This window comes from Delphinapterus leucas, chromosome 4, assembly GCF_059928025.1.
Source record: "Delphinapterus leucas isolate spDelLeu-1000000601 "Yukka" chromosome 4, BTC_Dleu_Yukka2, whole genome shotgun sequence".
Taxonomy (NCBI): domain Eukaryota; kingdom Metazoa; phylum Chordata; class Mammalia; order Artiodactyla; family Monodontidae; genus Delphinapterus; species Delphinapterus leucas.
This window is the reverse complement of record NC_143132.1, coordinates 129,866,828-129,891,630: the sequence shown is the minus strand read 5'-3', so window position 1 is coordinate 129,891,630 and position 24,803 is coordinate 129,866,828. Positions and strand designations below refer to the sequence as shown.

The 24,803-nt window shown below is 50.0% G+C and overlaps 1 protein-coding gene and 1 long non-coding RNA gene across 3 annotated transcripts in view; one reads left to right on the top strand and one right to left on the bottom strand.

Annotated features, from left to right (window-relative positions):
- Window positions 1-10,073: 10,073 nt before the first annotated feature.
- On the top strand, window positions 10,074-13,692 carry LOC111179241 (uncharacterized). The gene is made up of 3 exons (XR_002645864.3): window positions 10,074-10,719; window positions 10,824-10,954; window positions 12,653-13,692. It is a non-coding gene; the product is annotated as an uncharacterized LOC111179241 (long non-coding RNA).
- Window positions 13,504-24,803, bottom strand: part of RBP2 (retinol binding protein 2) — a 27,447-nt gene continuing 16,147 nt past the window's right edge. For both annotated transcript variants that reach the window (XM_022582611.2, XM_022582612.2), the window contains 3 exons: window positions 20,290-20,468; window positions 15,395-15,496; window positions 13,504-13,862 (listed from right to left, as the gene is read on the bottom strand). In XM_022582611.2, coding sequence (XP_022438319.1) covers window positions 13,812-13,862; window positions 15,395-15,496; window positions 20,290-20,468 — 332 coding nt within the window. In that variant the 3' untranslated portion in view covers window positions 13,504-13,811. The remainder of the gene's footprint in view (window positions 13,863-15,394; window positions 15,497-20,289; window positions 20,469-24,803) is intronic.

The window sequence follows — 24,803 nt, the reverse complement described above, 5'->3', positions numbered from 1 at the left end:
GTTTGCAAGTATCTGGTCTTGTGGACTGACCTGCTCACCCACCCAGGGCCCACCTCTAGGACACACAAGAACCTTGGGGTTCTTTGGCATGCTTTCCCCAGCCCCCCACCGCCGGCATCATGCCCACCCACCGCTCACCCATAAAGAGAGCACAACCTGAATACAATGGGGCCCACTGTTCCCACATGTATCATTTTCACATCCCTGAGCTCAGAGCCGAGGGGAATCAGGATTCTGAAGGGCCTTGAGACCTCCTACTAGACCGGTCTCTTCTGTCCTGAGTGGCCGCTTAGGTCCCAGAGCCCGGGGAGGGCTCTGCTCCAGTGAACAATGAACAAATACAAGCTTATCCGACACGGTGCTCCTGAGAAAGCCCCGCTGGCCAGCCCTTCTTCTCTCCTGCCCTGTGAGATGTGCTGTTCGTGATGTGTGTTATAGGACGGGAACCAGCACTTGCTTAAGAGCCAGCGGGGCTTTTGGATCTGGGTTTACTGTGGGCTCTGCTGCTTTGCAGCTGGGGGCGCTTGGACAGTTTACATAAACGTTCTGAACAGCACGGAGCCTCATCTCTAAAATGGGGATCAAAAATGGTTATTGAGTTATTGTGAGGACTCAATAAGTAAATGGTTGGGAGGGGTCTAGCACTGTGCCTGGGATATGGTAAGTATTCAAAAATGGTAACCTTTATTACTGTATATTTATTATTCCTTTCAAAACAATGACTCAGTGTCAAAGCTGGGACTCCAGAGAAGATTGATCAACCTGTCAGCCTTGCACAGACCCTGGGGCCTGAGGCCCAGACACAGGTCCACTGGGCCCACTTCATGATCCACCCTCCACAGGGCCTCCAGTAGGGTCTTTCTAAACATGGAGCTATTAAACATACCTTTCGTACTACTTGAAGCCCTTCGGTGGCTGCCACTGATGACAGGAGTGGGGCAGGGGCTTCTTGCAAGATGGAGGGTCCCTCTGAGTCCTGTAGGGTCTGGGTGGGCCCCTGAGCAGAGGCAAGGTGTGCAGGTCCAAATGAGGAGCCTGCCCATAAGGGAAGGGCCTGGGGGTCTGCATGGGTCAACGTCCAGGGTTCCATCCAGGTCTCAGGAACAGAATGGAAACAGAGATTTGGGACAGGCATTCCAGGACGTAAGGCAAGCTGGGAGGAGGAGAGGACCTGAATGACAGGAGGACCTGAGAGTGACCGTTGATCCTGGGGGTAGGGGGAGATAGTGACCTCGCTCTGTCCCACCACCGTGTGGCTGCTTTGCTTCCTAGGGTGTGAGGAGAAGTGTGGCAGTTTCTAGCAGCACCTGGGACAGCTTCAGTGGCTGGTGTGAGAAAGACACCCTCACCTCAGGCAGTTAAGATGATTGGGTAGCCAGTCTCAGAAATGGGCTTGAAAAATAGGGCTATTTGTTTTCACACAATTCTAGAAGTCCAGGGGTAAGGCGGGCTCCATGTGAAACTGAGCAGGACCCAGTGGGGCTCTTGGGCACAAAAGCCTTTCTGTGTCCTCCTCGTTTCTTGTTTGCAGGAAATAGGCTTCATTCAGCCGAGTTCCAACAGGCAGGTTCAAACAGTTGCTAACCAGGGAAGGGAGGGGATGCAGAGACAAGGGAGGAGCAGTCAAGAAACAATAGTGCGGCCTTGGGGCAGGGTCCTGGTTCCCCCTCAAGGGATACACACAACCATATCTTTGAGCTCTTCCGCAGATACTGAAACCCCCTGCAGGTGGGAGAAGTTAACGGTGTGCTGCCCACAAGCACGCAGACCCCAGACCAGTTGGAACCAGAAGGTTGATGATGCTGACTCCCACTTACCTCCCCACCAGCCAATCAGAAGAATGTCCACGAGCTGATCACACCCTCTCTGAACCCTTACTGTAAAACTCCTCACTACCCACTCCAGGTCGGGACACACAGTTTTGAGGGCATTAGCCTGCTGTGGCCCCCTTTGTCTGGCAAAGCAATAAAGCTATTTTTTTTGACTTCACCCAAAACTCTGTCTCCGAGATTCAATTTCGTGTCAAGGTACAGAGGTTGAATTTTGACTACACAGGTGAGGGACTACAGGTGGCTCAACGATGTCATTAAGAATGCTGGCCGTCCTTGCGTCTGGGCCCTGCCATCCTTGCTGTGACATCCTCCTAAGGTGGTTTTCTTCAGAGTCTCCACATGGCTGCAGGGAAAATGGCAAGTACCTGCCTTCTTGTGAGGGTGGGGGATGAGTACAAGAGCCCCCTCCCCTAACCATGAAATGTAAATCCTTACAGCCCGACTGGGCAACTTAGGGCACCCCAGAGCCAATAACATGGTTTCCTGCTGGAGCTGGGTGGGTCCCAGAACAAACGTGAGACTGGACTGGAAGTGGGGGCAGGGGAGAATTGTGGATTGGGTAGGCAAGCAACCCCCCAACATGTCCTAACAGATACATGCCTCACCCTGGCACACGGGAAGCACTCCCAGGATTTTAGGACTGTCGTATCCTTTTTTTTCTTTTTTTCTTGCGGTACGCGGGCCTCTCACTGCTGTGGCCTCTCCCATTGCAGAGCACAGGCTCCGGACGCGCAGGCCCAGCGGCCATGGCTCACGGGCCCAGCCGCTCCGCGGCATGCGGGATCCTCCCAGACTGGGGCACGAACCTGCGTCCCCTGCATCGGCAGGCAGACTCTCAACCACTGCGCCACCAGGGAAGCCCCTCCTCTAGCTTCTTGAACTCTGTTGGGATACACCCAGGAGGCCTACAAGGCCTGTGCTTGCCCAGCTTCAAGACCAAAAAAGAGCCCAGAGTCAGCAACAGAGACGTCTGTGTTTTAATGGATAGGGGAGCTTACACATCTGAAGTAAGGTCCTGGAGTGACACTCCATCATGTGAGACAGATGGTGGGCAGGAAGTGGTGGCAGTCTTCGTGCCCAGGGGCAAGCGGAGGTTGCCAGTTATAGGGGCGTGACATCAGGTGGGTTCATTAGTTAGCAGGGAAACCAGTAGAGGCGCACACCCCTCACCACCCCTTTGAGAAGCTGTCGCTGGCTGGGGCAAGTATGTAGGAAGGTCAGTTATGTGTGTAGGGTGTAGGTGAAACAGGCACTGGTTGAGCTGGGGATGTCCGGAGAACAAGAGAACAGCCATCTTGAGTAGCCTGATCACAAGAAGACCCATGGCAACTTTGAGAGGTGGGCAAGGATTAGTCTACCTACTTGCCAGAAGGGGCTCAGAGAGGTTAAGAAAGGACTCAGAGTCACACGGGTGGAGGAGAAACAGTGGGTCTTTCTTTCCCCTCCCTGCCCACTCAGAGCTTCTTGGTGGTCTAGAACCCTATGGAGGCCCACAGGCCACTGAGTTTTGGTTCTGTAGTTGACTGGTACCTAACAATGCACTCAGAGACAATCCCGCCACATGCACATCCTAGAACTTTGGTGCTAGACTTGTACCAACCCCCAGCCCTTAGCCGCCAACCAGCTGCTCCCCGGCACCCGGCGCTTCCCCTGAGTCCTACCCACAGGCAATGCTTTTTCACGTTTTCCCTTCCTACCTCTATGTACCTTTGTCTCCCGACTCCCCACTATCAGTTAATGATGAAGTCCTCCCAGTGTGGGTGTGACAGGCAGGGGACAGGGAGGAGGGAGAGAAGAAGGACATTCCCATACAGAGAGGCTGGGGCAGCTCCCCCGGAGGCTACATGGCAGTGAAGCCCATCCGGGCAGATTTGAGTGGATCAGTACAGGTCCTGCCCCTGGAATGTCGATGCCATTAAGGCAAACACACTGACTCATCCATTGGAAGATGTGGTTCCTTCCAAGGAGTTTCCCTGTTGATGTTTGGTGCAAAATAAGGGAATGGAAACAGGACTTTGGACAAGCTGGTTTTCCAAGTATCCAAGGGGCAGAGTCCACGTGTGGGCTGGAGGCTCCTAACCTTTGCTCCTGGAGGGGTGCAGGGAGATGGGTGTGTGTGGTCTTTTCCTCTTTCTTCTTCTTATTCTGATGGGAGAACCAGAGTCAAGGAAGATCCATTCCATCCCCCTGCCCTGGACAAGGGGCCTTCCCTTCCCAGGGGCCAGAAGGAGGCTCTGGGCTCCTCTGGCCTTTCAGAAGCCCACCCTCCATGTCAGTGAGTGCCTTGTTCTTTCAGGCCCTTTCTCTCCTTTTCCAAAGGGAGTCTCCCAAACTTGGGTGGCTCCCACTGGGGATTTCTGGGCACCCTGAGGTTTCTACTGCCTTTTGGATTTCCTGGGGCTGGAACAAATGTAGTCCTCAGAGGAGTGGGTGATGCCCTGGAACACGGGTTAGGAGAACTGCAGCTGAGGGCCTGCTCTGCTGTTAACATCTGAGTGACCTGGGGAAAGTCACTGAACCCCATTGTGCCTCAGTTTCCTCATCTGCCAAGGAAATTTTAACACTAGCTGCCTTTTCTTCCTGGTTTTTAAGAAGATTACACACAATAACAAGGATGAAAATTCCGTGCAAACTTAAAGATGTTTCATGAATGTCAGGTGGCCCTTTTAGTGACCCCAGCGCTGTGCCTTGTGATTTCTCCCTATTTGGAAAGAAGAGCATGGGAGTGGGCAGCATGGCATTCAGTGAGGAGGTTATTCTCCTTAGGTGCCATTGTGATTGGGAAACGATCTAGAGGGGAAGTTGGGAAAACATGAATTCGAGTCCCATCTTCCACATCAGTAGGCCATTTTAGCAAGTCCCTTCTCTGGCTTCTAGCAGGGGGAGGGGTGTCAGATGACCACCAAGGCTCCTCCTGGCTCCTGTTCTGTGAATTTTATTGAAATCCTTATCTCTACAGCCAGAGTTATAACCAGGTTCCCACCATATAGCTTTGACTTTTAAAAAAAGAGCTCTATTGAGGTGCAATTGACATACGACAAACTAGGGACCCGACCTCTGGCCAAGGTAGAGCAAAGGGACTAGGGTCCCTTTGGTTATGTGTGTAGGGTATCTTGGAAGGTCTTCTATAGCCTCACCTGTTACAGAAAATGTAGCTGCTTCCCAGCTGACACCTCTGCAATCCTAGAACCTCACCCGGATTAGAGAAAGCGGCACCATATTTTCTAATTATCCCTACAATTCCGACAAGGCCACTGTTCTTTAAGTCTAAAGGGATTTGAAGTTGTTCTAATCTGGCTGGGCTCACATCACATGGCGCTGGCTTTCAGATTTCCCATTATTGGAAAGTGCATTAACATTCCCTCAAGATCATAATGGGACTAACAGGGGCCTCCAGGCCTGTGACAGGGAGAGAAGGAACTCAGAGAGGGAGAGCACTTAAAAATAGGAACTAAGTCTTGGAGTTCTCTTTCTGCAAAGAAGTAGGTCTTGTCTAACTCCTCCATGGTCCCTGAGAGAGCCAACAAGATGGAGGGGGGGTGGGATGAGTCAAAGGGTGGCAACGTGCCGAAGCTCATCTGTGAAGCTGGGATAAAGCAGGTTAATCCTATACTTAGGTTACAAGGAAAAAAGAGTCTTCCAACTGTCTAGATCATCAGCCATGTAATCGATCTCTCTGTGTCTGCTGAAAATAATGTTATAAAAAATAATGATGCAAGAAAAGTCTCCAGGAGACCAGCTTCCCATCCTCTGCACTATTGACATTGGGGCCACAACATTCTTTGTTGCAGGGCCGTCCTGTGCATTGTAGGATGTTCAGCAGCATCCCTGGTCTCTGCCCATTAGATGTCAGTAGCACCCCACCCCTAGTTATGACAACTGTCTCCAGACAAGGCTGAATGTCCCCTGGAGGGCAAAATTGTTCCTTTTTGGGTTTTAAAATATGGTCCCATTTTGTTCTTAAAAACAAGTAATTACAGACTATTGTTTTAGATTTGTTGTGTGACTGTTACCTGCCAGACGCTGGGTTAAGGGCCTTACAGACAAGATCTTGTTTATCAGTGGCTAGTGGATTACAAGGGTCTTTTATTTTCTTCTCTTATTATGGGAAACACATAAAGCAACAGCATCTTCCAATTTCTCTAGTTACTTTGCAGGTTCTCTCTCTGCCTCCTGCCCTGCCCAGCAAGGAGGAGGGGCAGTGCCGGGCAGGGAGAGGAGGTGAGATGCCTGGCCCGGTCACTTCCAAATCAGGAGTGTGCTTTTGGAAGCCTTCTTATCCTGTTTGAGCCTCATGTATAAAAAGAGGATAATGATGCCTGCCTTGCAAGCCTGTGAGGCTTAGAAACAAAATTTGGTAGGAGGGAACATGGCTACTTTGCTTCCCTCTATCCCGTCAGTGCCTGGCCACTGGGTCTGGTTCAGAGTAGATGACTGATAGTGTTCCTGGAATGAATAGGTTGATGAAGAAAAATGTCTGCATCTGTCACAGGCCCTGGCACCGAGGTGTCTGATAAATACTTCCTGGCTGACCATGTCTGCGATGCAGACAGGCAAAGGGCAGAGGCAGCAGCAGGCACCAGAGGCTGTAGAGAGTAGGATACAAACCAGAACCACCTCTGCCCTTGCGGGAGTTTGTGATCCAGGAGGATGGGAATGACAATGAATAAGAATTACAAATCACTATACAATTACAAGTGTGAAAGGTGCCACAAAGTGAGTGTTCAGAGTCACTCACATCTCACACTTGCCCAGACACATGTAAGCACGCCGGCTACAGCCGTGGGCTAGCCTGTGGGATTGTGGTTAGCCAAAGATCTGGGCTCTAGGGAAGTTTTAGAGAGGTTTCCATCGTTTTTTTTTTTTTTTTTTTTTGCGGTACGCGGGCCTCTCACTGCTGTGGCCCCTCCCGTTGCGGAGCACAGGCTCCGGACGCGCAGGCTCAGCGGCCATGGCTCACGGGCCCAGCCGCTCCGTGGCATGTGGGATCTTCCCAGACCGGGGCACGAACCCGTGTCCCCTGCATCGGCAGGCGGACTCCCAACCACTGCGCCACCAGGGAAGCCCCTTCCATCGCTTTTAAAGCTTAAAACAGTGAACTTTAATAAAAGAAAACATTTCCATTGAGCTTTTAAGTACTTAATAGGAGTTAAAAGTAAGGCGAATAAAATAGTCTGTTTTGTTTCAATTCAGTAAGTGCTCCCTTTTATCAACTTCATTGTCCTTTAGGATTGGGATGAGTTTGTCTGCATTTGGAAAAGGTCACATTAGCCCAAAGGCTGATGGATGTCAGGAGTAAGGCAGCCACAGGCACTGGAAATGCCAACAGGAGCCTGGGCTCTGTGAGGCTGCATCCAAACCCCCGCCCTCCCGTGTCTGTACTGTCACCCTCCCAACCCTGCCAAGCCTCAGTTTCCTCTTGTGTAAAATGGGGATGGTACTGCCGTGCAAGATTGTGTTGAGGATTAAGAGAGCTACAGTACATATGGAAAACACCTGGCACACCGCACGGCACAAGGAAGGGTCAGTTCATGATGACCCCTCCCCTCTTCCCAGGCCTGAGTCAGACTGGGAGCTCTTGGAGGGCAGGGCCTGGGGGCCACTCCCCCGAGTGCCCCTCGGTGTCCATTTGCTCTCAGATGCCTTCCCCTCCTTTCCCTGTGCTGTTGCCTACGTTTCCTAGGCTTTCTGGCAACAGGCTTTGGGCTAGTTTCTACTCGTGGGAGCACTGATGGGAGATTGAAAAGTGGAAAGAAAGGAGAAGCCAGGGTGTTTCTCTGTCTTTTCCTCCCTCTTCTGTTTCTGTGGTGCTTTTTGGTCTCCTCTGATAGCCCCTCCTGCTATGGTCCAGCCCCTCCTGGCAGCTGGCTTCTGGCTTCTGGCTTCTGATAACCATTTTCCTCCTGACGCATCTGTCCCTCAGCTTCCTGCTGTTGCCAAGCTCCCAGCTGTTCCACATCTCCTAGTAGGCTTCCAAGCTTTCCCATCTTCTGTGTAAGCAATCCCCTGAACTGAATGCCCTCCATGAGAAATGCCTAGCGTGGCTATTTCCCTGACAGGAGCAGACTGACACATCCGTGTCTCCAGCCTCTGACCATGGCAGGAGCTCACTAATCTCTTATTGGTCAAGTGCGTTTTCTATTATAATATTCTAAAAAGGTGGGATTTGACCACATTTTCCAGGCCTTCCCCTTGGCGCTCCTTCATTTTCCATAACCTTAGCAATCAGAAGCATGAGGAACAACAAAAGTAAGGGCCAGTCCCAGAAAATCTATGAACAAATCTTGAAAGTTCTGAAAATTCGATTTCATTTTCTTAAGCCCCAGCTTCTAATAGGATCCATCTATATAACCAGTGTAACCAGTGAGCCAGAATTAAATATCCCAACTCCTGACCTTCTAATCAATCACAAATCACGAGTGAAAAACGCCAGTGCGAGTGGGAAAATCAGTTCCAGGAAGCCTGCTCTGTCCATCAGTTCCGTCAGGCTCTGCACAGCGGCAGGACCCAAGCCCCCAGCTGGGAGAATGCAAATGAGTCACTTCCAATGACGTCCTGTCAGCAGCAGAATTAGTCTTGAAGGAGACAAAGTGAATGTTGATTTAAGAAAAATAAAACCTGATTTCAAATGATTGGGAAAAAATGGCATTCGTGGTCTCCTGAACATGCCGGGGGCCCGGAGCCTGCAGGGGTGGGACTGGACATCCAGGAATGGGGAGGGCCACCTTGTCCCTGCCAGGGGCTGCCTCCTCGGTGGCAGGTCTCCAACTCTGGAGACAGACCCACCTGCGTTCGAATTCTGCCGCTGTGACTTACCAGCTGTGGAGTCCTGGGTGAGGGTTGGACTCAGTCAGAGCCTCAGTTTCCTCCTCTGTGAAATGGGCTCCTCTATCCTAGTCCTAGAAAGCGCCCCAGTACTGATGAGGTGCCTAACAAAAGGCCCAGTATCCTCTCTTTGAACACCAATTAAGGACCCAGGCCAAGCCTACTGAGCGCCTGTAATTACAACTGCTCTGTGTTGACTTGCCTAGTTATATTTAAAGAAACCTTCCTGTGCTTCGGGAGTGTCTGTGGGGGGAACAAAACTAGAGAAAGCCCCTGGGGTGTGTCTCAGTCACTGCCACTCTGGCTATGGTCTGTGTACTTGGTTAGTCAAGGCATCCCTCCTCCTCCCTCCCCTCCCCTCCCCTCCTCCTCTCTTGCCCCTCTCCCCCCTCCACTGCTCCCCTCCCCCACCCCCTCCCCTCCCTTCCTCCCCCCTCCCCTCCCCTCCCCTTCCTTCCACTACCCTCCCCTCCTCCCTCCCCTCCCCTTGGCGTCATCATCACTTCCTGGCCTCATGAGTGTCTGTGACAGCTGGCCACTCCTTCAGTCCCAGCCCCAGCCCAGCCTCCTGCCCCAGCAGGAAGGTAAGATGAAGGGGGTGACACTTAGCCACTGGAGGGTGGCACTGGGCAATGGGAGAGGCATGTGGGCTTTGCCATCACTGCTCTGTCACCACATGTGCAGCAGGCCTAACCCAAACCCATGACCTTCCCTCTGGCCCCACTCCCCGCCCCCACCCCCACCCCCCCCACCCCCCCACCCCACCCCACCCCGACTGCTAAGCCGCATTGAGGCTCCTCCTTCCCCTCTCACCATCCTGTTGCCTCATGTCCTCTAGGAGATTTGTGCAGCCATCATCTAGTGCAGGGGCCCCTCCCAGCACCTCTCACCTCCCTCCCTGCAACCACTCCCTGGCCCTGAGGTGGGTCCCTCGCAGCATCTCCTGGGAATGACACTGTAACAGCCTCTGAGTAGGTAATCCTGAGTCCCTCTGCCCGCCTCCATCCGTCCTGCCAACAGTGGCCGAGCATTACTCCTGGTGCATGAATCGGATCACAGCACTTGCTGCTCAGAGGCCCGCACTGGCCCCCATGATGCTTCCATGAGGCCCTGCAAGGCCTTTACAACCTCCCTCGGCTGACGAACACCTTCCGCACCTGGCCTCCTCACTGACCCTCACGGCAGGTGCTCCGCTCCCCCCACCCCAGCCCGCTTTGCCTTTTCCGCCCCCTGACTTTGTTCACGTCACTTCCTTCTCTGCTGTGCCCTGTCTCCATCACCCACCGCCATCCTCCAGGGCCCAAGCGCGTCCCCTGTCACACAGCAGCTCCAGAAAGTGTGCCGTCACTTCTGTTACAGGGCTCAGCCACACAGGCAGCGGCCCCGATGCCATATGGCAGGAAAAAAAAATGTGTGGGTGGGTCACGTGACCTTTGGCCACCTGCAGAGACAGACCCGGCTTTTGCTTGAGGGTGTTCATGGGTGACACGTGGGTGGGTACACGTTTAAAGTGAATCATGCCTTACCTGAACAACGTAGGGTTTGTCAGTGTGCTTGCCAAGCACCTGAGGGCGCTCACCTAGGGAGCTTGTAAGCACACACACGCCTGGACCCTGCCTGTGACCTCAGAGCCAGAATCTCGGAAAGGGTGTGGGGGGCAGGAATCTGTCTTCTTAGTAAGTCTTACTAGTGATCTTCCCATCTGGAGATTGTAGTAAGGATCTCAGTGTTGAAGCTTTTAGAAAGCAAAGAGTTTTAATGAAGGGAATCACTAGCTCATTATGTATGTATGTACGTATGTATAGATGTGTGGGATTGGGGTGGAGAATGTGTATATATATGTGTGTACGTGTATACGTAACATACACACACATGTGGTCGTCCCTCAGTATCCTAGGGGATTGGTGCCAGGCTACCCACGGATACCAAAGTCCGTGGATGCTTAAATCCCTTATATGAAATGGTATAATACAGTTGACCCTCTGCATTGGCAGGTTCTGAACCCACGGATTCAACCAAGCGGGGATCTAAATTCAGAACCTGCGGACACAGAGCACTGAGGGTAGGTAATAAGGGTAACTGACTGTTGGTTCAGTTACCGTGCTAAGATCTTATTCAATCCTGACTACCCCTTATGAATCACAGTCCTTATTCCTCATTTTGCAGATGGACAAACAGAGGCTCAGAGGGGGAGAGTAACTGCCAGACTGTCACACAGCTGGAGAGAGGCGGGGCAGGATTTGATCCAAGGGCTGACAGAGAAGTCCGTGCTTAAACAACTCAGCGGCACTGCCCAGGTGTGCACTGGGATTTTCATGGGACAGATCAGGCCCCCTGGTTTATGTTAACCCCAGTCTCTCTCCTGACACGCCTTGGAGGCTGGGGTCCTGAAGGTCTGGGCGCCTTTCCCACCAAGGTGACCCCTTCCACTCTGTCCCCAGACAGACTTGTCAGTATCAGGGTGAGGCATTCCTGTCGTGATTTGGTTTTGAAATAGGCTGAGGGAACAGGAATAGGAGGCAGGGGACTTGCCCTACCTTATCCGCAGTGAGTGCAGGACTGGGAGGTCAGCCCTGTCCCCAAATACCTGCCCTTGCTTTAAAATAGGTGCCTCCATCTTGACTACTTCTGATGAGTTCAGATGCATCTTAGTTGAGAAAGAAGGATCAGTAGAATGAATACTGCCACAACCGGTCTTTCATACCGTATGTAAAGTAATTCAGTTACTCTTCCTTTGTGGAAAGAAAATATACTGAGAAAACCCCACTTGGGAAAGGGGAGTTTTAAATGATATTGTTTGTTTTCTCTCATTGAATGCAGATATACAGTGTTTCCAAAACACCCTGTGGACAGGAAACGCTGCAGGGTGAAGGGGGTCCTGCGGTTTAAGGCCGGGCTTCTTTGCTACAGGAGTTTTCAGGGCTTTAAACACACTAAAGCTCACTGTACATTTCTAAGAAGGCCATATAGTTCTCAGCATTTCCGAAGTTCATTTGACCATGAACTGTTTTGCAGAATCTTGAGTGGCTAACATTCCCTAGAATATACTTTGCAAAAACTAGGGTCAAATGTTACTAATACATATAACCCCTTACATGTGCAGAACACTTTTTAGCTAGTCCTCAATGATCTCGTTCAACAGAGTTTTCTTGAGCGACAAAGGAGAGGGTCATTTGAGGCTGTGGTGAGCAAAGGCAAGACTTGGGAGGGGTCATCTGGAGACATGGGGCTCCTCGAGAAGCTCTGGGGAAGCTGGGGACAAGGGGCCCACTTCACCAGTCCCTCCACTTGGTCCCTGGTCTGCCCCAGGAGACGGGCCTGCACCTTCTCAGGAGGCTCCCCCTCCCCGGCACCCGAGAGAACACCACACCTCCCCTAGGTCCTCAGCCAGCATGAGGCCCCACCAGGCACTTTCTTGGACATGGCAATGGTTGCTGGGGAGCACGTCCTGCCAGTACGTCCACGTCACGGCCGCCTGTCACAAGCGCTTGAGCAAAGGCTGGCCCTGGGTCACGTGGGCAGCTGACAGCCTTTCTCTCCTTTTAGGATGTTCAGGATCAGTGATCATTCAAATTATACCAGAGGGCTTCCCTGGTGGCGCAGTGGTTGAGAGTCCGCCTGCCAATGCAGGGGACACGGGTTCATGCCCCGGTCCGGGAAGATCCCACATGCCGCGGAGCGGCTGGGCCCATGAGCCATGGCCGCTGAGCCTGCGTGTCCGGAGCCTGTGCTCTGCAACGGGAGAGGCCACAGCAGTGAGAGGCCCACGTACCACAAAAAAAAAAAAAAAAAAAAAATCATACCAGAGGGTGCTAATACCACCTGCTATCCCTCCTGGCATGAACCTACCTTTCAAAGGCAGTGCTTGTCTAATGGTGGGATTCCAGGCTCTGCTACAGAAGGATACAGAGATGGCTCTGACCTGCAGTGCCTTCTCAGGATCCCATGAACCATCCACCATAAATCCATCCCTATTAACTACTCTCCTGTTCCAGGTGCACTATTCCATTTACATATCCAGCAGGAAAATACAGTGCTCCCTCGGAGTAACGAACCTAATGTTCTGGAAGCAGCAGGAAGCCTCGGAGGTGTTGACCTACTGCTGCTGAGCATCCACTCATCTGGACCCCGAAGGTGGTGGAGGGGGTAGATCCACATAATGACCAGAGCTAGCAGGGACTGAGCCCTTACCACGTACCAGGTCCTGTTCCAAGCCCTCTGTACGTGTTAACTCACTTAATCCTCACAGTGACCCATCCCAGTGGAGGAGATGCTATTTTTGTCTTCTCCATTTTATAGAAGAGATCAACAAGGATCGAGAGTCCAAATGATGTGCCTATGGTCACCCAGCTAAGAAGTGGAGCACAGGGCTTGAACTAAGGCTACCTGGCAGAGCTTGGTGACCCCTCTGCAGGGGTGAAAGTCTGCCCAGGGCTGAAGCGCAAAGGACTGGCCTGGACCAAAAGCAGATGACACTGCAGACCTGCAGAGGCCTTTAGAGGTAGAGCCGCTCAGGCTCCTTAAGGGAAAGTACAAACTGGAAAGCGTATGCTTCCTAAAATAGGATCTTGGAGAAATAAATGTGCTATCCATAGGAAAGAATCTCCAATAGGCAATGTCCAAGAATTAGTAGGGGATACGTTGTGCTGGCCAGAGAGTGTTTCCAGGTAAAACAACCCCACACCCAAACTAACGACAAAGAAACGAAGCTAAACCAAACTGAAAACTAAACGACAAAAGCTGCACAGAAAACCACCATGCAGGCAATGACCTCTTCTGCTTGCGGATAAAAGTGACAGTTCTAGAAATAAAGGGGAATAGATGGAAGGGTTTCAAAGTATGGGAGTGATTTTTGTTTTCTCGTTTAATGCCAGTTTTCAAGGAAGGATGACTATGTCTCTCACTGTTACATACTCGTTCTGTTTAAAACCCATCCAGATGCCTCCATGGGCTCTATCAGGAGTAGGGGGTTCCTGCGGCTGTTCCCCAAAGCCAGCCGAGAGCTCTTCATGGGGAGCATGGAGCGCGTGCTTTTGAGGGTCATTTGAGGCTGTGGTGAGCAAAGGCAAGACTTGGGAGGGGTCATCTGGAGACATGGGGCTCCTCGAGAGGCTCTGGGGAAGCTGGGGACAAGGGGCCCACTTCTCACGGCCATCACTTCTTCTTGAACACTTGATGGCACACCTGGTCGCCGCACGTCAGCTCCTGCAACATCAGAAGCAGGTGAGTGACTAACAAGCCAGGCCTTCCTTCCGCCCACCCCCAGCCCTCTGGGTGTCTGTGTGTTGGGGTGGGGGAGGAGCCGGAATAAAGAGGACACTTAGTCATTCTGCGCAAAGAGCCTCTCAGAGACCCAATCAGCTGGCGTGCCCCGCAGGTAGCAGTAATTTGATTTTGACACTTGAATTGAGCTTGAACAACTATAAAAATGAAAAATGCGAAGAAATTATCCTCTTGAGCAGGATTTCTCCTACTCTCGTGATTAAAGCAACATCGCTTAATTTATAAAAGGCAGCAAAGCCACAAAGAAGGGCAGGATCTAGTGGGGAGCATTTGGAAGGCAAGCGCCTGGTGAGCTGTCCCTGCACCCTGTGGATTTTCTGGCCTCCGGTGATTAGAACGTTGGTTGGTGGCAGCACAAGCAATGACAGGGCACGGGCTGCGGAAGGGCTCCCCCAGGCCTGCCTGGGCAGACATCTGGACAGAGGGAGCCCCCAGACCTTATCTGCGCCTCGTGACCCTTTGAGGGAGGAGAGGAAAAACACGAGTGTGGGAACGACCACAAAAATCATTGCAGTTGATGGTGAATCCCTTGGCTTAGCCACAGGGACAATTGGGGTTTGTACTACAATTTAAAAAATCCACCTTCCAAACTGGAGCAGGTAGGGAAAACTGTCGATGGAAAACAGTGACTGCCTCCCATTTATCACCAGTTGACATTGTCTCTGAAATAAAGAACTCAGGTGAGGCAAGGCTGGCTCTGAAGGGCACCCTGTGACATGAATACTGACACCAGAGCCAGGTACCTGCTTGACTCCACAGGTGAATGAATAAAGAGCCATCCATTAAATGAGCCATTCATTTAACAAACGAGTGACTGAATGCATGAAGGAGTGAAAGATTTTTCACTATTGAATGTTGGACAAATCACTTGCCTTAAAGACTGAAGAGTGAAAAATTAAGCTATCTAGATGGATATAATTTATACAAGGAAATCAGAAATAATTTATTCCAACTGCTCTGTTCCGGTGTCAAATTAAACTAAAATATTTTGGGATCAGGTGGACATAGCTTAGGATGTGAGGCCAGTGCCTGCGGTCTACAGGCAGTTCCCAGTGCAACCTGCTCCCATGCATCCCGAGCCCACCACAACCCCTCTCCTTCCTAGGCTCACATCACTGAGGAGGCCTGGTCTCACCCTCCTCCAGGGCATCTTAATTCTGTGCCTCGCATTTCTCCCCGGCTGACCTTTGACAGGTTCCCTGCATTTCTCCTTGGATCTCGGCTTCCTAACTCAGCATCTTGAACTTTCCTTTTAATTTCAGCCGTTCAGAGAAACAGCCATATAGATTTCCTCCTGGAGTCCCCTGAGCCAGATGGGAATGGCTCACGCATTTGACCACACGCATTTGGCTGGAGCTTAGGGGAGGAGGGCACGGCCATTTTTCTTGTCAAAGCGCCTGGCTGGGTGAACCGGCGGTTGGCATAAGCAGAGTGGAGGGGAGCTGGGGACTTACCAGGTGCAGCTTGTCCCCCTCGACCCACTGCTTCCAGCCTCGGTTCTTCTTTTCCCCCTTCTGCACGCACACGAGGACATCACCTTCCCAGGTGATCAGAGTCTGTAATGAGAGGTTTCCAGGCAAATCAAATGTATGGTCTTGATGGGGACTGAACACGTGTAAACCTGCAGTTGCATTTCCTGCAGCCACTCCTGGGCTTCTGCTCCGTCCCCAGAGCAGAGCTCTCAGCCACAGCCACGCCAGCATCCCACCAGCCTCATTTCCACATACACCCTTCATTCTAGCCAGACCGACTTATCTTGGCCAGTTCTGTTCTCTTTGAAAGACTTCTACTCTTCCATTCTACCATATGGTAAAGACAGCATTCCAAATCGGTGGGGGAAAAGATGATGAATTTAACTATGTCACAACGTAAAATTTCTGGAAGGGAAAGATACCTCAAAGTCAATAGATGAATAACAAACGGAAAAATAATTGTAACACATATCAGACAAAGACCTGATTTCCTTACATACAAAGGACACCTGTACATCAATAAGGAAAAAATCATTAACTTAATAGGAATTTCAACACAGGACACCAAACCAACAGCTTACAAGGAAAAACAAAACAAAACGAAACACCCTAGCAGATGGCTTTTAAACATAAGAAAATATATTCAACCTCCCTTATAACAAGAGAAATGCAAGTGAAGTCTGTTTGTTTTTCAGATACAATTCATCCTGTGATCAAAGATCAAAGAGTCTAATAACACACTGGGTTGGAGGGGGTACAGAGAAGCATGGACCCTCATACGGGGCTGGTGCATATATAAATCGGTATGAATCTTTTTGCAGGGCAATTTTACATTACCTTTCAAAATATAACATTGTGTATACTCTTTGACCTAGAAATTTTACTTCTGAGAATTTTCCCTACAGGAAACACATTGTGAGGACTGCCCACTGTAGGGCAATAATAAAGGCAGGGAAGCTACCTAGTTAGCAGGCGGCTGCACATATTGCTCCAAAGCCAGCCTTGTCATCCAGAACCGGGAGATGGACCTTCTCCTGGTCCTGGGTTTCCTCCAGGCAGCAATGCTGATCAATTAGCACAGGGAAGGCAGCAGAGATGCAGAGCTTGTGCTGGACAACAAGGCTGAGTTGGCCAGCAGGTTGGAGAAGCCACAAGAGGCTGAACCACAAGAGGCTCTAACCCCTCTTACTAAATTTACATGTTTACAAATTTCACACCCTGCCCCAGTTCCTCTTCCTCCTGTTCCCCCCACTTTACCTGTCTTAGTACCTGCCAAGGGACGATGTGTACTATCCCTAAGTGGTCCTTCAAGGCCACCCACCTCTGTGTCCACATTAGGCTTGCATGTGAGGTTGACGGTATCATTCCCACCCGGGCAGTGGTGGTGTCTTGGTGCTGCCCTTTCTCGGGGATGATCCTGATGTGAGTTGGTTTTCTTCCAAGTATGTGCAAACCATATTACGCCTCTATGAACAATATTATGCTAAGGACCAGGCGTTTATTTTCCTTCCTATCTTGCAAGCCCAGTTGGTGATAAACGAACCCGTGTTTTTGGTTTTTTTTAATTCACTTCAGGTCTGTTTTTTGGTAGATATCTGTTTTCTACAGATTGTTAAGTCTACCTGTTTCTAAAGCAATATTTGACCTTGACCATATTATATATTTTAGGTACAATTTTATTCCTCCTTATTTTACTCTTCAGCCTATCACAGCGTTGTTTGTTACAGCAAAGGCCTGGAAACCTCATAAATTGCATCAGTGGCGGCTGGTTAAATACGGTGTGGTTCCTCCCCGCTCCGTAGCCCTTGAAAGGAGAAGGCAGTTCTGCACTTACAGAGAAGAGCAGTCTCCATAGTGTATAGTTTAAGTTAAAAAAGCAAGGAGGAGGGCCATGTGCATAAAAGAAAGGAGCAATGGGGATGCGTGCATATGTTTGTACACGTTCTCTCCAAGGAGGCAAAAAAAACCCCTTAATAGTAATTGTCCCTTGGGGAGGGAACTAAGGCGCTGGGGGCCAGGATAGGAAGGAAGTTTCACTTTTTAGTGTTTAATTTTTTTTAAAGCATGCATATGTATTAATATTCCCCAAATTAATTTAAAAGTAAAATTCTACATGTTTTCTAAAGAAAACATGTCTCCTCCTCCTTTAGGACCATCTTAATCCTCACAGTTTCGAATGTCTTAGAGAAGCTTAATTCATAGGTTGTAATGTCTTAGAGAAGCTTAATTCATAGGTTGTTCTCTTTCCTCTTCTGGAAGCGAGATGTTGTCTGGAATATTCCAGAGATCCCTCCCACGTAGATGAGAAAGGACTCACATCTTCTATTTGGGCAAGGTCTGTGTCTTCCAATCCCCCAGCCCATATTGTCTTGTACATCAAGGACACCTAATGCATGTTGATTGAATGAATATCTGTCTCCCCTCTTTCAGAGGGGCTCGTGAGGGTGACCAAGGAGTTAAGAAGTGGAGTCCTGGAGAATACGAGGACAAGAGTAGAGGAGCACTACACGCACACACAAGCGCACACATGCACACAGACGGAAGATTTTTGTGCACTTGGGTGTGCCACCAAGGGTAGGCAACAGAAAGTAATCAGAGAGATAGACTCACCCACTCCCTGCCGTGCCTCTCCAGCTAAAGGGCTGCAGTCAAGTTACAGGAAGAAGGTAGTGCCAAGGGCACCTGCTCTGTGTTGTGATTCTCATGGGAACAGCCCTTTGCTGGAGGCTGGGCAAATTCTGTCTGAGTACTTCTCAGTCTCGTGTGTGTGTGTGTGTGTGTGTGTGTGTGTGTGTGTGTGTGTGTTTGTTAGCCCTGGCTTTTTGCTGCAGGCAAAGCAGACACCAGAAGTGGGAAAGGGGATTATCTCTCTCTGCAGGGCTAAGAGCCGATCCTGGAGAGAGGATGGAACTCAGAGAGGACAGAGCATGGAAGGGAGAGGCAGAAGCCTAGGTGTTAACAAATGGAACCCTTTAAGGGTCAGGAAGGGCCAAAAGGACATGACTTATTTCAGTAAGAGTGAGTTCTCCACCATCAAAGGCGATAAAAAATGAGTCAGAGAGGACAGACCTGCTTTTCAATAGCCCACGCCCCAAACTGAGAAGCAAGGGGAAAATGGATCATTTGGAACTGATTAGGTTAGAACAGCAGACGGTTGCAAAAATTCTGAGACTAATTTTCCTATCATTTCTGGTGTCTGATGAATTGGCCTCGCAGCCACACGGCTCAGAAAAGCTTGCCGATCCAGCAACTCCTCGGGGCGGGATTTTACAAGGGGCCGTTCCGGAGCTCGGGAGCTTAGCATCTCCTGCCAAGACTGGTTTGATGGAAGCATTTCCAAAGGGCTTTCCATTTCCCACTTTTCTTTTCAAGGAGCCCAAACGTCATTCAACCCTGACTCATTGGCTGAGATAATCAATGTGGCGGGACAACTTGATTGAGAAATAAAATGTGTCCAGCTCTTTTGGCTTTAGAATCATCCCCAAAGAATGATGACAGCTTTTCCTCCCCACCCCGGGAGAGCAGCCAGAGCTTTGGGGGAAGAGTTGAGACTTCGACTTGGAAGGAACTCCTGGAAGCACCAGAGAAGAGTGGGGTTCTGGGGGGAGTGGGGCTCATGGGGAAAGGGGAAGGGCAGGGTGGAGGGTCCTGCTTCGTTGTGGTGCTCTGAGAGGGTGTCCCTCTGCAGGCTTGAGAGCACGGATACCTGGGCACAGGAATCTCAGCCCGGCCGTCCTCAGCTTGGGAGCCAGGGCAGAGGTCTTGGTGGCTGCGTTGGCACAGAGGTAGTGGGTGCCACAAGGGCTCAAGCTGCCCACTCCTGTATAAACCACATGGGCTTGCACTGGACTGTGCAGCCCCCAGCGTTCTTGTATAGATGCTAAGATTTGGGTGCGGGAATCCTTAAATGCGGCTGAGATTGGATTTTCCCCCATTTCTGTTGGGCTGTGATACCACCAGGTGATGCAGGAGGAGAGGGGACCTGCCGACGGCCCCACCTTTCCCACCACTGCCCTACTTCTCCCCGCTGCTACCAACCTCTGTCTTATTCACAAAGAGCCCCTTGGATGCGGGCCTGCCTACTCTGCAGACTCCAGTTCTCGGGCTTGGAGATAACTCCCCACTCTGCACTCAGAGTTCCCTGCTCATTTTAGGGGCCTCCCTACATCCAAAAGCTTCAAGCGGCTAGAAGTGTGCCTTCTGATGCATGGAGGATTTCCTCGATTATGACCTGAGAGTTAAGGTGAGGCTGAGACTGAAGCCATAAGCTTGCCAGAGATTTATGGGAGTTTCTAGGATTGGAGAAAGCCTGACTTCATCTAGTCTACTGATTTTTTGGTGTGATTTGCATTGCATTTTCCTAAAAAAAAACAAATTAAATCAGTTGGGATCATCTAAAATTGAGATAGTTCATATGAGAACATATGAATGCTCAACAGCTCCTGAAAAGAAAAAAAAAATTCTAGCAACATGAGGCCTCAGTCCTCTATGGCAATGCTTGACTGCTGCTGAGAGCTGCTCCCAGGATGAAGCTATGCTATCCCGCTGGCACCGTCAACGTCCTTCCCTATGAGCCCACCTGGCCTCTTTGCTTTGCCTGCCAGGCCCATGTCGGTGTATGATTTGGCCTCCTACCCTGGATCCTGGAGAGGTCAGCATCCTTTAATCCCTCCTTGGCTTATAAGCTTCACGCAGAAGCCAGCCTGCTTCTTCCCACTAAACTTTCAATACTTGCTTATTGCCAGCATCATTAAGTCCATTCTGGTCCCCCTCTCCTGATGCCTCCCAGGTTGTTTCTGTCATCTTTTCATTGTGCAGCTACACAGCCAGCCCCTGCACCAAGACCGTGCAGATGAAAACTCCACTCTGGTCAGTACCTTAACATTCCGGTTGTCCAGGCCCTTTGTGTACTCGTCAAACTCCACCCCGACTGTGAAATCCAAGTTATAGTTTCGGAATGTGCTGTTGGTTTTTGTCTTGAAGTTATCACCGTCTTGCTCAATGATCTTCGTCTGAGCCAGATGGATGGCGATCTTGCGGGTGGCAAAATCTATATCTGTTGGCGAAGGGAGTTGTGGAGGTTATGATGTGCTCAGCCAGACGCATTCACTTCTTTAACAAGACCAAACAGGACCAGAGATGCAGATCTCAGGCCGGCCACATTCTTTGCTCAAGTGGGAAACGAGAGCTGTCTTGCACACGGCCACTTTGGGCATCTCAGTCAATGGTCGGGAAACCCAGGGTCCCTGGGCATCTCCTCGGGAGCCCTGGTGGGAGGGGAGGTAGCACCCCTGAGCTGCAACTCCCCAGTGTGTGCACACCCATGCGCACATACACATATATACACGCACACGCCTACATATACACATGCGCATGCCCCTGCCCTCACAGCAGCTCCCTTCTATCTATTTGACATATTGGTTTCCTCCTAAGAGTTTGCTGAACAGAAGACTTCGTGGTTTAAAAGGAAAAAGACTGTTTAAAAATAACCAGTCTAGATCCTGGGTAAAGATGGATCTTTTTTTCATGCCCACTGAAGGGAAGAATACCTACAAACTTCAATTTTTACAGCAGATCTGGGGGATGCTCTGCCTCAGTCATGGCCCCAGCGCAGCTTAGGCATATTTCGGACACTTAATAAACACTTGCTCAGACATTTCTTTTGTTATTTTTAAGGAAAAGATGAATCATTGTTCATATTTTTATTATGAAAGATTTCAAACAAACCAAAGTAGAGGGGAGAGTACAAGGAACCCGGCACACCCATCATGCAGATTCAACAATTGTCGAGGTTTTGCTGCATCTACTCCATTTACATCTGTTTTTTTGCCTTGATATTTTAAAGAAAATCTTTATTCATTTCTGAGAGACCATTTGTAAGTAAAAGGGAACATGCCCTTCAATAGAGTGTTTCACTTCCTAAGCTAAGTGCTGAGCCTACCTCCTGCTAACCTCTGATTGTGTACAAAATGTCACCCAAGCCAAAATGTCACTGTCCTATAGAAATGATGTAGAAACAGGATAATACTGGCACTGCTACATTTCTACCCTTGCTACAAACATCATTAAGCTTTTTGTCTCCAGCCAAATCATATTTGACCTTTGACCTCCTTTATGCCTGTGAATTCTCCAGATATCTTCGGGTGCCAATATAAATCTTTAATTTTTTTTTTTTAAAGGAAGTTTACCTGGAAGATTTCAAAAAACACTGAGACTGATTCACTCATAACCCAAGGTAATAACGACTTCAAAAGTAAGAAGAGTTCAGATTCACCGAGGGCCGTTTCTCTGAGAATTCCAGCCTCATCTCTATGGTAGTAGGTGATCAGACTTCACACTGTGTGCTGTCTGGTGGGGGATAAATACTAGCGTGCTCATGAGTGAGACCAGCAGTTACCAACAGTTCATGGAGCCGCTTTCAATTCGGAGAATGAACATCTCCGATGGTCGCATCCCCACCCCTTCTGCTGTCCTTCCCTGGTAGCCAAGCATCACTTCCCTCACCCTCTTTCCCCATTTCCCTTCTGACACATTTCTTCCTGAATCCCTCTTTGGTCATTATCACCTGCCTTCTCCTAAAGGACCAAGAAGAAGAGGTCCAAGCTGGATGCTTGGACCACAGCAGAATCCAGGAAGGACCTTGGCTGGTCTTTTGGACTCTAAATTGTATAAAGTCAGGGAATAATTTCGAGTAATAACAGGCAACCCAGAAGGTAAAAGGATTCTATACCTGTGTCCTAAGTTGAAAAGAGAAATAGGTTCAAGTTGGCCTGAGCTGGTGTGTGCACGCCAGTGCTTTGTTCAACTATTGTTCACTACTGTTGGTTGAGAACTTGCCCGGTCTAAGAATTCACCAATGGCTGCCCATCAGAATCACCTGGGAAGATGTAAAAACTACAGATTTCTGGGCTTCATCTCAGACCCTGAATCTCTGGGTGGTTTTAAACCTTGGATTTCCTCTCAGGGGGCTGTTTGGAGAAAGACTTCAATGGTTTAAGAAATTTGAAAGCTACTGTTTAAGCACCTACTCCTCATGAGGTAGGAAAAATCAAGGTTGGGCCCAAGCACAGCCTCCTCATGCATAGGTATTAGGGAGAAGGCAAAGCCACCTCCTTGTTTTGCAATTCACGAGGCCAGGACACGTGGAGGAATGGCATCCAAAACAGAAACTTTGTAGCATCTGAGCAAGAAACTCTGCGCATGAAAACCGTGGAGTCTGTGCGATAGAAGCACACAGGTGGCTGATGACTGGATGAAAGGACAAAGGAGCCCACTGGCAGCCTCCTCATTCTTGCCTTCAGAGAGGACTTCTCAGCCCCACACATGCACAGAGGGGGGTCTCAAGTCTCCCTCTAGTAACCCTGGCCGTATTGTAATATCATTATAATATCATTAGCATTGCCGTTTTGACCCCATCCCCACCCCTGTGGGTTTCGCTTAGGTGCTCAGGGGAAGGATTCAGAATGGTGCCTGGTGGAAGTCCAAATAAGGAACTGCCGATGACACAATCATAGGGGAGGAAAAGGGGAGTCACCCTCATCTAAGCCCCAGAAGATTAACCCCATGTTAACAACCTAAGCTGCCCCTACTGCGTGCCCCTCGCTCCCAAGGACGCCCCACTCTTCTCCTTCGAGTGTGTAACTTGCTTCTGCCCTAAGTAAACTGCTTGTGTGCTCTCCCACACGTACTGTGCTTCTAATAAACTCTGTGCCCACTTTACAATCTTGGTCTCTTTGTTGAATTCTTTCCTCAAAGAAGACAAGGACTGAGGTCCTTTTGCTCGCCAAAATCCCTCATGGTATAGGTGATGACGTGGAGGCCCAGAGAGGTTAAGTGACTTGTCTAAGATTACACAGGTGGAAAGCAATCACAAGGGTTTGATTATTGGAAGGATGTGTGGAAGATCAAGCTGGGAGGTGAAAATAGAGGTTCTGAGTTTAGGTAACCAAGGTAGAAGCAGAGAGGTAAAGAATTTTATGGGGGAACTTAGGAGCTAAGTTTTAGGTAAGGTGACTCTGGGGGCCATGCTGTGTGGACCTTTGGTAGTATTTGGGGTGATAGTTTAGCCATGCCTTTTAACCAACCAGGAATGCTGTCCCATAGTGGAACCTCCCTTGGGAAGCTTCACTCACTTCATTCTCCCAAGAAACCCACGAGATAAGTACCATATTATTCTCCATTTTACCAGTGAATAGCCTGGCTCAGAGAGGCTGTGTCATTTGCCCTCGATTATATAGTGAGGAAGCAGTAGAGGTGGTAATTGAACCCAGGATGGCCTGGCTCCAGGGCCAGCACCACGCTCCACAAGCTCTGGGCTGACCCATCCCATCACGTCAGACCACCCCAGTTTGTGCACTTCCAGTGGCTGCCCAAGATACCAGTAACTTCTGACTCTACGTTTCCCCTGGAGCCACAGGGGCTTCTGGATCCAGCTGGACGAGCCCTCTCTGGGGCAGCTTATGTTCTCCAGGGCTCATGCACACTGCCCCCACCAGACAGCAATTGTTTTCTAGGCTTAGGGCTCTACAAGAATTCGGAGCTGGAGCAACCACGTTCCAACGCTGGACATTTTCTGATAGCTTCAGCTTTGTGGCATGTGAAATTGTACCGGGGGCTTCCCTGGTGGCGCAGTGGTTGAGAGTCTGCCTGCCGATGCAGGGGACATGGGTTTGTGCCCCGGTCCGGGAAGATCCCACATGCCGCGGGGCGGCTGGGCCCATTAGCCACGGCCGCTGAGACTGCACGTCCGGAGCCTGTGCTCCACAACGGGAGAGGCCGCAACAGTGAGAGGCCCGCATACTGCCAAAAAAAAAAAAAAAAATTCTACCGGGGCAGGTCCAAGCCACACAGCCTGCAGGCCCCAGGGCATAGGGGTAGATAAATGCTCTCTCTGCTGCTGTGAACCCTTCTAGGCATCTAGGCCAGCATTCATAGAGCCCAGGGTGCCCCATTGTATTTGCCATGGACTCAGCCTATAAAAGACTGGTGGTCAAAAAATTTTTTTAAAGGGGAGCTCATGATCAGCTAAGTTTGAGAAATGAGCAATTAAAACCAAGACAGGCTGACTGCTTTCTATACTGAAGAATTTCACAGAGATTTTAATCTGGGAAAAATGCTTTGTAACTCCAAGAGCAGGACAGAAGATGCAGCCTTTCCCAGTCTTAGGTGGCTGTAGAACCCTCCGTGCTGGGATCTCCAGCTGGCCAGGGTTCCACAGAACATAATACAGGAAAGTTTGACAAACTCCTTTCTGAGGCATTTATCTCTGTCATTTGGTCCCTGAAATTATGGTAATATCCCTTGTTTAAGGCAACTGCTGGCCTGTTTGGAAAGGAGAAGACTAGACAGGACCAAGTGGTCAACTATAGCTGACTTCACAATGAATCCTTCC